We start from the raw sequence: 13,282 nt of genomic DNA, 5'->3' as shown, positions 1-13,282 counted from the left end.
TCTAATTGATGACTTTGCATGTTTTTAATTATTAACATCACAAACAGGGTGCATTTTACATAACATTAATTCTTTTACTAAGTTATATTAAGAAATTATGTATTACATTATTTCTAATACTTAGTTTTAATAATAAAATTTACTTAAATTATTATTATTATTATATAGTAATATTTATTTATGCTCATTTACTAATAATAATATGCCTTTATTAATTATATTTTGAAAAACGTGTAATCATGTTTTGAATACATGGATAAAATATGAAGTTTGTAAATGTTTTTTTTTAATCTTTGTGAAAAAAAAGCGTATTCTTTAATGTATATGATCACTAGCTTTTATTCAACTCCTCAACACTAATTAGTAATAAACATTAAGTACGTAGTAGAAGAAGTCTGATGAACAAAATTTACCAAACAGCAGCGTTGACTTGTTTGTTTATCTCGCTTCAGGCTTTGTCTACAAATGCAGAATCAGATGCAAAGCGTACGTATGCTGTGATTATTAAGGAAAATGGCTTATGCTGCTGTAGTTTCTCTCATGCAGATTCTAGAGAACATACTTGGTGAACACTACTCTCAGATTCCTTGGGAGAAGCAACAGATTGAATCACTCCTAGAAAGCATATAGTGTTGCTTCCACCATTTTCTTGCACGTTCTTGGAAGAGAAGAAGCCCCGCTGTACTTTGTCTCGAGAAAGAAATCAGAGATGCGGCGCATGAAGCAGAAGATGTTATTGAGTCCTACATGTCCAAGCATTTTTTTGCGGAGAATGGTGGAGAAAAACTTAGGAGGAGCAAAATCGTCGGCCAACACTTGAAGATATTGGCCGAAGAAATCGAATTGATTCGGCTAAAAGTGACACTGCTGGAGGAGTACTTGTGGGAGGATGGTGCTGAATATTTGCATTATAACAGTTACTTGCCACTTGTTTCCGCTGGCGGTGACTATATATACCAATATCAACTGATGGTTCGAATTGTAGGCGGAACGAAGAAGCTGCTGATCATACCAGTTGTTGGAATGGGCGGCATTGGTAAGACTACTTTGGTTAAATCTGTTTTCAAAGAATCTATTCTTGAATATCAATTTGAACCTCAAAATTATAGAGAAAGAGATGTCCTATTAGGCCTTCTAGAATCCATGAGAATGCTAACATATGAAATGTATCAAAAAAGTGTTGGAGAGCTATCAGACTGTCTGTATAATTAATGTTTGAAGGGTAAGAGATATCTCGTTGTAATGGATGACATGTGGCATAAAGAGGCATGGGATAACATAAAAAGACTACTTCCCGATGACAACGAGGGGAGTCGGGTCTTGTTGACTACTCGGCTATCTGAGGTTGCTACCCATGCAAACTGGTTTAGCCCTGATCATCATCACATGCGTCTCTTGAACGAAAACGAAGGCTGGAAGCTGCTTTGTTCCAAGATTTTTGGGGATGGACGTTTCATTCCTGAGCTTGAGGCAGTTGGGAAGGAGATTGTACGAAGTTGCAAGGGACTTCCACTTTCAATTGTTGTAGTGAGTGGTCTGTTGTCCAATATCTCAAGAACACAGAGAGAATGGGGATACATTGCGAAAAATCTAAACCAAATTTTAATTTCGAAAGATAGTCACTGCACTAAGGTTTTCTCTTTAAGTTACGACCATATGCCGCATCATTTGAAAGCATGTTTCCTCTATACGGGAGTTTATCCCCAAGATTTCGAAATACCAATGTCAAAGCTCATCAAATTATGGATTGCTGAGGGATTCATCAAAATGAATAGCTCGAAAAGCTTGGAAGAGGTGGGAGAGGAGTATTTGGAAGATCTGGTGTCAAGAAATCTTGTTATGGTTGGAGAGAAGAGATTCAATGGGAAAATTAAATCGTGCATTGTCCACGATCTGTTAAAGGAGTGGTGCTCGAGTAAAGCGCTAGATGAGAAGTTTATTCATACCTTAAATGCCAACATCTATTACTGTCAAGAAATCGCCAAGGATCCACGTCGCCTATGCATTCGTAAATTAGATTCTACCGATGAAGCTCGAGCAGACATCCTCAGAACTATAGGAACTTTTTCACTTGTCCGTTCTCTTGTATCCCAGAGTAAACCTCACGACGAATTATGGTGTTGTAAACTTCTCAGGGTACTGGACTTGTCTAATGTAGATTTGGAGTTTTTCCCTTCTGGAATAATCGACCTCATACACTTGAGGTATGTTTATCTCTGCTGTGAGCTTTGTAATGGCATTCATATTTCCAAATATCTACCCGATTCTCTAAGGGATCTTCAAACCTTGATTATTCGCCAAAGATGCATTGATTCATCAGTGTATCTACCACGAGGAATCTGGGGGATGCGACATTTAAGGCATCTCCAGTTCGGAACATGTTGTTTTCCTCATCCACTAGAGGGTGACAAGAATCTGGTTCTCGAAAACCTTCAAACGCTTTCATATGTAAGTGGTTCAAGCTGTACAGAGGAGTTCATCAAAAGAATTCCAAATGCAAAGAAACTAGGGATCCGAGTTAAGACACGAGATGAGCAAAAGGCCTTTTCTCTTAGACATTTGATGAACCTACATAAGCTTGAAATACTGAAATGCATTGTTGAACCAACATCATGTATTATCATTTCAAAGGACCTTACTCTGCCTAAAAATCTCATAAAGTTGACCTTAAGTGGTACCAAAATCTCTTGGAAAGATATGCCTATAGTTGGCTCGTTGCCTAATCTTGAAGTTCTGAAGCTGAAAAACAATGCATTTCAAGGTTTGGAGTGGGAACCGATAAAAGGTGAGTTTTGTCGATATGAAGTCTCTACTTATTGAGGGAACTGATCTGCAGTATTGGAGAGCTGAGAAAGAGCATTTTCCAATACTTGAGCGCCTAATCCTTTGGGACTGCACAAATTTGGAAGAAATCCCTCTTGATTTTGTAAATTTACAGACACTTGAAAGTATCGAGTTGGACGATGCTAGCCCATCTGCTGTGGCATCGACGAGGCAAATAGAGGAGGAAAAAGTATTCTTGGGGAACGAAGGACTTCACATTTGTGTCCATTACATATGGGAATACATCTATCAAAAGGCAAACAAGTACACATGACAAGGCTGTGACTTATGTATTATGTATGCATGTGCGTGCAAGCAAATGCATCTATCAAAAGGTAAACGAGTAAACATGGCTATGTTCATGAGTGCATGTATGTATGCATTTATATATATCTTCATGTGTGTGTGTGTAGAATGAGGTCATTTGCATAAACATTGTTTTTCGTATTGAATAGCGAAAAGAAAAGAAGGAAGAAGCAGCAAAGAGAAGACGAGAGGCAGAGGAAAGAAGGAGAAAAGAAGCGGAGGATAGAAGGAGAGAAGCCGAAGATAGACAGAGAAAAGAAGAAGAAAACTATTATTGGTGGAGAGAACATCATAGGTAAGGCCTGATCCTCAAATTTTTACCTGTGGTTCACTTACATGCACATAGATTGGGATTCAGCTTAACCCCATGAAGTTAAAGTTGTATAAATTTGTCTCTCAAATTGATTTTCATGGATATAACTATCAGTAACAAAACAAGGCTTCTCGCATGTTTGAGTTACTCTCTCAAGTCTCAAGTGACCAAATCAAATTTCATATTTTTGCCTTTTGAAATGTGGATTCCAAAGCTTGCATTAATCGATGAAACGTGTTTCACGGATGAAGTGATGATTGACCAGTTAAGGCTTCTTACAGATCGATGTCTGATAACGATAGCATACCGGGCTATGATGATTATGACGATGACCATGATGATGATGATGGCAACTCATATGAGCGGTACGTACATGGAAGGAGAGGGCTATGGCAGGTAAGCATTATAAGAGTATCAGTAGTCAGAACACACGTGAAGCTAATTCCATCACATGCATATGAACCTGTTTTCTATCACGAAAGAAGTGAAATTCTATATTTTGTTTGTTAAACTAGTTCGTGATCAGAATCAATGGTTATGACATAGGGTATAACACAAAATGGTTTCTCATATGAAGTAATACTAATTGGCGAACACTTGGAACGATAATCATAGCTTCATTCTTTTTTCTTTCCGTAGTTTCAATAGGAGGGGTAGTTACAGCAATCTTCATGGCAGTGAAAGTTCAAGTTCTGTTGGAGGATCCTTATAAAAAGTCCGCGGAAAAACTGTGTAAGGATGCTTGCAATTTCTCACTTGTTTCCCAGTTACGGATGCGTGGCATTGGGCTTGGAATTACAACTGTAACAGAGGAAAAGACTACTAGAGAGCGAAAAAACAACGACGCGATGAATTACAAACGTTTGTTAATCTTAAGGTGTTGAAGTAGGTCAGATGTTACTGAAATTCAACAGTATAAAATTTTATTTCATGATCCTAAGAGGGTTCTTTGATGCATTGATTTTCTGCAAATTTGGTTCACATTTTTCAATGTTGTTATTTCATTACAAAAATATCCCAAAAAATCTTAGCTAATGTAAAATAAACTCAACTTACATTACGAATATGACATTAATAAAAAGGAATAAAGTTCTTAGATTCATGTGTGACAAATTATTTTGATCACACAATTACATAAAACCATCTTTCTGAATACACTGTGTATTAAAAATTTTATCTCCAAAATATTCTTGTCTAGCATTCTCTGAAAAGTTTAAGTCCTTTGATTCTTGGAAAAGAAACGCAGAACAACATAGAAAAGAACTCTGTACAAAACAGCCCATCCCAGCATTATATACACCTTATGCCATTTCAGATACTTCTTAGTACCAATTGCAAGAAGTTCCAATATCTCGAACCCACTGTGCCCACCAAAAGGCTGGCCGGTTTGATACTCATTCATCAGCAGCCCCTCGTACGGGTAAGTCATAGTTGAAACATAGTGCATCCATTTCCAGTACGTTGGAATTTCATTGCTATTCGCAAAGTATCCGCAGAATAAGAAGAAAAGTGCAGTGAATGCAATCACAGCTGCATATCCGAGGATGTAATTGGGCACGACTGAGCTTACAAACACCACGAAAGAGTTTGTTGAGAGGAGAGACATGTAGAGGACTAGCAAGAAGTACCAAAACGGGCCGTGGAGTTTCAATGGGAACCAGACAATTATAGCGTAAACCGATGCCTGAAGGGCAAGGAAAGGAAGGTAGGTGATCAGTCCTGCTATGGTATAGGATGAGGCTCGATATGCATTGTGGGATGTCTCACGGATGAAGATGTAGCGTTCTTGGATGAAAGCTGGGACAGCGTCGTTGGAGGAGAAGAAGAAGAGGCAGACCGTGAATATGAAGAAGCTTATCCTATTTGTGATGCCTTGGTCATCGCCTTTAGGGTGCCAGAACATGGTGGCCATCATGAAGCCCATTATGGTTAGAACTAGAAGTCGGGATAGGAAGAGCTCGGGGGTCCGCCTGATGTTGATGAAGTTGCGGCGCATTAGTACCCATATCTCTGGGAAGAAGGAGTTGGCAAATTTCGGGCCCAAGTTATGGTACTTTGAGATGGTGTCCGGGTGGATAATGCTATCTGTTCGGTAGTCGTCTTCATTCACCGTGTATTCGCTGCTATGAGGGGTTGGTGTGCCGTGCAGGATGTCGCTTGAGTATGTATATCCTGGAGATAGACTGCAAAATATAGATGAAAAGCTTGTTCAATAATCAGAAACTTCATTGTGGGGGTGCTTTTTTTAATTCCTTACCTCCTTTGAGTCAGGGCTCTGTGATCAGCATGATTCCTAGTTGGGGTAAAGGTCATTGACTGATTAACACTCCAAGAATTTGACCGATTCGACTGGCTTTTCACACTGTGATCAAAATCCTTCTCGTTCTTATGTGCCGTTTGCAGACGGTACCGTCTATTCGACCTGTATCCACCTCCCTCTGCTACCAGTTGGTTGGTTCTCTGAGTTAGAGGCAAAGGCAAGGTGGGAACAACAGTTGAAGCAGATGTATCCTCATTGTCAACCAGAAGGGGTGGCTTCACCCCAGTTAAAGCAAACTCCGCCAACACCTCCACTCCGAGCTCTGACTGATCATACTCTTGCACAACATCAATGAAGTACTCGATTGGGTTTTCACCTTTGGGGACTTTACGCCCCATCCGGCCTAAGTGGAGGTTGACATCCTTGGGTGAGCCCTGGTACATGAGCTGCCCTCGAGCCAAGATTACGAGGTGGTCGAGCAAAAGCTGAATACGGGATGAGGGCTGGTGTATTGTGAGGATGACCGTGCTTCCAGAACGTGCTATGTCGTGGACCTTTTCGATCACACTATGAGCACTGGTTGAGTCTAGTCCTGAAGTAGGCTCATCCAGGAATAAAAGGGAAGGTCCATGTATGATGTCCACTCCTATTGAAACCCTGCGACGCTCACCCCCCGAGATGCCTCTCATCCCTTCATCGCCTATATAAGTGTTTACAGACGTCTGCACAATGCAAGACAATCAAGACAACTTCAGGGTGAGAGCTAACTTCTCCCAAAGACAAGAATACAGATAAAGTTTTGGTTACTTACAGTTAAACCGAGCTGTTCGATTAACTTTTCGACACGTTCCCTTTTCTCATCTCTAGAGACTGATCCCAACCTAAAATCTGCAGCAAACATGAGAGTTTCATAAACAGTAAGCATAGGAAACAGCCTGTCATCTTGCATTATATACGCCGACGTCCTCTTAATCAAGCTCGGGTTCACGTCAACACCATCCAACGACACACGTCCCATAAGGCTTCCGCTGGCGATTCTTCCAGCCAAGCCATCTAAAAACGTCGATTTTCCGGCACCACTAGGACCCATAACAGCCGTGATGCACCCTTTCGGGGCATATCCAGTTATGTCATGCAACAAATCAGCTTCACGCTTGGTCCATTTCCCATTAACATCCTTCTGTTTCTTGATCACAGTATATGTAAGGTTGGAAAACTCCATTCCCCCTGTAAAATTCGCCGCCTTCCCAATATCTATCACCATCTCCGGTTTATGATTATTAGCATTTTTCATCTTTGCCAAATACCCAAAAAAAATATGTGCTTGAAAATGAAAAATTATGTATCAAGAAAGATTTATATGGAATCTAGGATGGCTTGAAGAGTGTGTTAAAAGGAAGGGGTTATCGAGAAAAAGACTAATGAATAGCTGGTGGGGAGCTAAGTTCTAAGTTGAGCTTCGCATTGTGCAATCCGTTTGCAAGCTGTGTTTTGTTCCAAAAAGGAAAATTACATCTTGTTTGCTTCATCAACTTTCTTGATGTTTTGGTTTGTCATTGCTCTTCTAGTGTTCTTAGTTCTTGTCATGCTGAGTCCATCTCTCCCATTTTAAAAATCCAACGAGTGCAATTTCGATTTCAAAATTTTTTCATCACTCAAAATAGTGACAAGAATATTTTCAAACTACATAATTTGCCCAAGTTTTTCTTTTGTCATCATGTGGGGTTAGTTTGATATTATCGTTAGTTTAGAAGTTGATGTTTTAACATTTATCCCGCTACTTTCTTCCACCTCAAACCTCCGCCGTCGACCATCCCACTAGGTTAGAACTATTATTACATTAGTACGTTACATAAAGATCATTTAATTTATGTATATGTTGCATTATATTATATTAATATTATTTATGCATAAAGATCAATTAATTTATGTATATATTGCATGATTATCTATAATTAAATATAAATATAGTATAAAAATTTCAACTGACTAAACGGTCAAGATGGTAGACGATCATTGACTGCCCTGCCATCATTTACCCCATTTATAACACTCTAAATTTCCAATTATTCATGATAATTTGGATGTGGGTCATCGTTTATTTGAACGATAAGATGATAAAATCCGAATTAAATCAGATGAATTAAATATATGTAATGAATTAATGTCTTATCTTTCACATCATACTACTTTTAAATATCAGTGCAAGATGACATATTCTTGAATTCCTTAACCAAACACTAGAATTTTTGGATCTTACTAACAAACCAGTCTACCTCTTTAAACTTGTTCTAAATCAACATATTATTAATTATTTGGTTAGTTTAATGATTCTTGATTAACTTGTACTTGGCAAGTACATTGTTTCAATCGAAAGATAGAATAATGGAATACTTTCTTAGCCTTTGATCCTATGCTTAATTGTCCTTTAGGTAATGTAGCTAAAATAGCTCCTGTGGCCACTCAATTGTAAAAGAGGTCATTTTCTTGGGGTCTTTGTCTATCACATCATTCCCCGAGCTCGGGACAGTTGACACAAAAATTGCTTCCAAATTCATAAATCCCATATGAAAATTTAATTTTTTTTCAACCACATAAAAAAATAAAAAATATTATATTAAAAAAAATATTTTGCCATTATCCATAGTTACCCGTCTCAAATTTTTATTAGAACCAGCCAGGTTTATTTACAGCACCATCAGGATTCAGGAATTGTTCCGAACTTACTAAAATTGTCCACTGGCTTGACTTCAACAGTGAAAGTGTTAAGCGTTGGAACAGCTGAAATGAAACTTGCGGATCTTCATCTTTCCGTTAAGTGCGAGAGCGAGCACGTCGTATTCCTCCACGTACCAGAGTTCGGAGACAGTTGCCTGAAATGATCAGGAAAGTATAAGAGGGAGTAACATATATGTAATGTAGTGACCGATTCAAAAAAATACAGAAGGATGGTAACACTGAACAAGATGAGCAAATATTCTAGTAAATGATCAAGCAGTCTACTGAAAAGTTGAAGACTTTACTCTGTACTGCATTGTTAGATTATTAGTATGGGAAGCGAACTTCAAAGCAGTGGAAATTCATAGTTTGAACATTGAGATGAAGTTCCCTCGAGTTTATTATGGTAGTGATGCTCTATCAGCGGCAAGTAAAAGACAAGATTGAGCATGTTTGAGGAACTCATGTGCGTCATTGTATGAGCAATTTTAGCTCTGGTAAAAAAATTATAATCCACTTGACTTGGGCCCAGGTACATGACAGATGGTTTCAGACTCACTGGGGTACAAAAGCGTAGAAAGTTTGGCTTTCAATAAGTTTGGCCTGATATCTACTGGTATGGTCCTGGAATAACTAATGCAACCGCGAGAACTTTGGGGATGATCATGATACCTATTGCATATGAAATTTGATACACCAATTCAAAAAGTCATTAACTACACCGGTGAAAAATAACTGAGTTAGGACAGTCATTCGTATGTTTGATGTGCTCGATGCTGGATCATGAAAACTTATACGAATCATTCTTGATCAATACTCTGATGCATGGTGACCAGAACAGAATCCCGAGAATGAAATTCAACTTGAATTATTAAAATCAAATAGATGGTCCAATCACAAAGGAGAACACTACCTTCATTCCACGAAGTTGGTTGTTTACTTTGTTTACAAGCTCGTGGAAAATTTGGAGTCCGGACACATTTTCTCCATCCTAACAATAATCAACAAAAATGACAATATGCAAGTCATGACAATGCAAGTTAATTAAGTGCAATGTCCTAATTGTCTGGCTTTGCACTATCAAATGCAAGAATTGGAAAATAAGCAGCTGAAATTTTAATATATTCAAGATTAAAACAAGTAATAAAAATTGAAAAGTAAGAATTTCTGCTACATTTGATCGAAAGTTACTTTATAATAGATACCTCTGGCAAGTTGTTGGGGTGCCCTAGAAGCCTCGCGAATGACGTATGAAGTATCACCTCATTATACTGAGCAGAATATAAAGAAAGATTAGGAAATACCACTGAAGTTGATACACACGATTCAAGTGATTTAGGGACCAATGAGAGTTCTAATTCAAACAAAGCGAAATGGAGGGAAATATCTTCACAGCAGACTCCATATAGGTTAGGATTAATATTGGCATGTAACAATGACAAAGAAGAAACTAAGTACTAGTAGGATTAGAACTGCAAAGCTCGTCTACATATTGGAAAACTCATAGATCTTATACTAAAAAATAGTAATAAGCAAAATAATCATAGGTCTTACTACTCCAAATTGGACATAACGCCACTTACCTTTTCCAATTCTAATTATTCTAGCATCAGATTGCTTCAAGTGTTCAAGACTCATGGATAGTAAGACAAAAACTCTTCATTTACATGAGGTTATTTGGTTCTTACAAGCTGCTTCTCTGGAGCGCGTGGTAGAGCAGTTTTTAGTTTTGCACGAATGCTCGCAGGATCGGTTCCAGTGACCATCTGAGCATGATAGCATGTGCTTCAGACTATTAGCAAGAACAGTGTTGGGGTTGGGGCGTGGATGGTGAGATTTGAGAAAGAGATTAATAAGGCAACCTGCCAACAACCTAGTAGTACGCCTGTAGAGGTCAAAACCACACGATCCAGGAAAATATTTAAGGGGCATATAGTCTCTGCAACAATTTTTATGGAATTTGCTTCGCCTTCAATCTGGAAATCAAATGATAGTCATTGCATCTGAAGAAATTTTACAATTGTGAAAGAAAGGAAATAAAAGGACAGAGGCAACCATCATAATTACCTCGGATTCTGTGGCAGGCACCGGAGATATGTGATGTGAGGCATGAAACATACTAAAGTGGTACATACTAGAGTTCTGAAACCAAATTGCTAACCAAGATCCGTATTAATATCACGAAAAGTAATATCCTTAAAGTATTGTGCCAAAAGTGGCTACAGAGTGCTGGTTTAGTCCTACGTGTCCAAAAAAAAGCATAAAATGAAAATTTTCATGTCAAATTGTATGACTGATATGTCTCACCTTTGCCAAAGTACGATAAGAATATATTCTTCACCGCTTCCCTGCAGGATAATCAAGCATTATATGATGAGAAAAGGAAATAAAAAATGATAATTCACATATATTCCCAAAAAAAAGAAGAGAAGAAAAAAAATAAAAATAATAAAAAAAACTACACTCCACATATCAGTCAAATGCATGACAGAAGTCATTGCTATCAAAGCATTAGAGTCCTGGATAAATACTTATTCATGCATTGACTAAATTTAGAATTTTTAATTTTCCAACGAGGGCCAAGGTTTTAGTATTGGGATCTGAAATATTCAAGTCTTACACTAGATGCTCAACATGTATCTTGTTTGCAGTAGGTTCAAACATAAGTACTGGTAAGCTAATTTCTTTTGGTACAAATGACAGGGAGATTTTCGAGGTGACTCCATAGCATCAAAAAACAGTCTCTTTGCTCAAGGCAATTGGCATATGCATGTCAATGCCAACTGGCACCTTGATTCGATAATTGGTCTTCCCATGTTCAAGTAACATATTTACATATTATGTCATATCAGGGAGGAGACCTGGTCCACTGTCCATGAATGGTTTTGATTGAATATCCACTGCCAACATATGGTTTTGATTGTATATCTAGTATACTTTAAAGATAATTACCAAATATAACTATAATACAAATATATAATTCACTCACGATATTGGAATAGAGCACTCAGGACTTAGATGCAGAACATTCGCTCGCACTGGAGGGTTTGCAGCCTACACAAAAGAAAACTATCGGTTATTCGAATTGAATTAATGAGTTGAGAGGCTTTAAAGTTTTAAGGCTCATATTTAGGCGCATGAATTTTCAAGTCAAGTTGAATCGATCATTGAGCTAATTATATATCAGATCTAATTCATCATCGATACATGCAAGGACATACTTAATTCTACCATACAGAGAATGATGCAATGATTTTTTAGTTTTAAAAGGCAATTACATATTAAAATTAATTTCTTAACTTTTGGGTGTCGTAGTTTTTCCATCAATATGCATTATATGGTCTATATAATATCGATATAAAAATAACAAAATAACAATAACAATAATAATAAAGAAACAATCATGTGAAAGTTTGAGCTCAAGCTCTAGTTGAAAGATTCGGGAGCTAGTTCAGTTCATATCATACACTTAAGTTTCAGGGTTCTAAATAACTATACAAAAAATGCCTTCTGGTTAGTATTCCATATTTACCTTAAGAACAGGTGTCACATTTCCATCCTTCAATGTAAAAAGATCTGTTAGTGACAAAGACTGAGAAGTTTCTCCTTGTCGAAGAAAAACGGCTCCATTCTCATCCAGATCTTTCGCCATCTTTGCATATAGTATGGATCTCTGCTCAGCATTTGAAATTGAAGAAGGTGCTGCAGATCAAAGAGGCTCTTCTAACAATTTATTTTTAAGTTCATTGTTCACTAAGTTATCTATCATATGAGACATACGGAAGACCAGGACATCAACTAGTTCACAAGATTGATCCATTGACATAAAACAATGAACAATAATAAACAATTCAGCACATATGACGATCCAAATACTCAATGCATTATCGATTATCATCCTGCCAACACAAGTGATCTATTGACATAAAACAACAATCCATAATAAACAATTCAGCACGTAAGAAGTTCCAAACGATCAGTGCACACTCGATAACTATTACTAACCATCAACAAAAGCAACTTTTACCCATAAAAGTGCTGCATTAGATTACATAAACCCTGTTCGAAGTTTGAAGTTTACTTCAACTAAACTGAAATCAGATGAAACTTCACCATATCAAAATTTCAAGACTTCAACTGCTGCCCAAAATAAGTTAGTAATCAAACAAACTACTTAATAAAAATACTCTATCACCACAAAAATCACCTTCTTCACACTGACCCTTTGAAGACAATAATGGAAACATCTAAAATCCTACCCTTCCAACACCTGATCTATAAGACAACAAAGTTAACCCAACCGTAATCCACATCAAGATTCAGGCAATATTCATGGAGCTACAAAATTTGAACTTCGATCGAATCAAGAAACTTATATTACCTGAAATGGCGGGCCGATCAGGATTACTGTCATCATGAGATGAAGAATTGCGTAGCGCCATTTGGAAGAAAACGTAGAAAGTAAACGCGGAAATCAACCAAATTACAGTAATCTTTGGTGAGCAAGAACAACAGTGATTAATTACCCCTCTGCTCATCATCGAATTCAAGGATTATCACCAAATGCCCACATCTAATTTACGTTAATTGTGGAACTAGGATCAATTTTTACTTCTGAAGGAGTGAAAGTTCCAGTTTTTCTCTATGAACTGATTCGCACCTCGAAGAAGCTTCGATCAGTCGAGCTATGGCCTATGGGAACCATTTCCGGTCACAACGTGTCAATATGGACCGGGTTCTTGAACCGGGTTTAAAAGTTTAGGTGGACCGGGCTTGCATTTTTTCTTCCTAAATGAGCAGGTTATCGATGGGTTTTTTGGACGCCCATATGGGGATTTTTGAGTTTGGGGATGAAAAAAGAT

The 13,282-nt window shown here is 37.7% G+C and overlaps 3 protein-coding genes across 3 annotated transcripts; 1 reads left to right on the top strand and 2 right to left on the bottom strand.

Annotated features, from left to right (window-relative positions):
- The first annotated feature begins 1,242 nt into the window (after positions 1 to 1,242).
- Positions 1,243 to 2,820, top strand: LOC140862177 (putative late blight resistance protein homolog R1A-10). Its single transcript, XM_073265184.1, has one exon. The coding sequence runs from the start codon at positions 1,243 to 1,245 to the stop codon at positions 2,818 to 2,820; it is 1,578 nt and encodes a 525-aa protein (XP_073121285.1).
- Positions 2,821 to 4,607: 1,787 nt separating this feature from the next.
- Positions 4,608 to 8,139, bottom strand: LOC140863039 (ABC transporter G family member STR2-like). Its single transcript, XM_073266146.1, has 3 exons — positions 6,514 to 8,139; positions 5,700 to 6,424; positions 4,608 to 5,625 (listed from the first exon to the last, which is right to left on the bottom strand). The coding sequence occupies exons 1-3, from the start codon at positions 6,994 to 6,996 to the stop codon at positions 4,656 to 4,658; spliced, it is 2,178 nt and encodes a 725-aa protein (XP_073122247.1). The 5' UTR covers positions 6,997 to 8,139; the 3' UTR covers positions 4,608 to 4,655.
- A 177-nt stretch (positions 8,140 to 8,316) lies between these two features.
- Positions 8,317 to 13,137, bottom strand: LOC140863040 (uncharacterized). Its single transcript, XM_073266147.1, has 10 exons — positions 12,802 to 13,137; positions 11,953 to 12,122; positions 11,410 to 11,474; positions 10,728 to 10,768; positions 10,488 to 10,576; positions 10,283 to 10,396; positions 10,109 to 10,186; positions 9,626 to 9,691; positions 9,334 to 9,411; positions 8,317 to 8,575 (listed from the first exon to the last, which is right to left on the bottom strand). The coding sequence occupies exons 1-10, from the start codon at positions 12,959 to 12,961 to the stop codon at positions 8,468 to 8,470; spliced, it is 969 nt and encodes a 322-aa protein (XP_073122248.1). The 5' UTR covers positions 12,962 to 13,137; the 3' UTR covers positions 8,317 to 8,467.
- Positions 13,138 to 13,282: the final 145 nt, after the last annotated feature.

This window comes from Henckelia pumila, chromosome 4 (genome assembly GCF_033568475.1).
Source record: "Henckelia pumila isolate YLH828 chromosome 4, ASM3356847v2, whole genome shotgun sequence".
Taxonomy (NCBI): Eukaryota; Viridiplantae; Streptophyta; class Magnoliopsida; order Lamiales; family Gesneriaceae; genus Henckelia; species Henckelia pumila.
The sequence above is the reverse complement of the archived record's forward strand: the minus strand, read 5'-3'. Positions and strand labels throughout refer to the sequence as shown.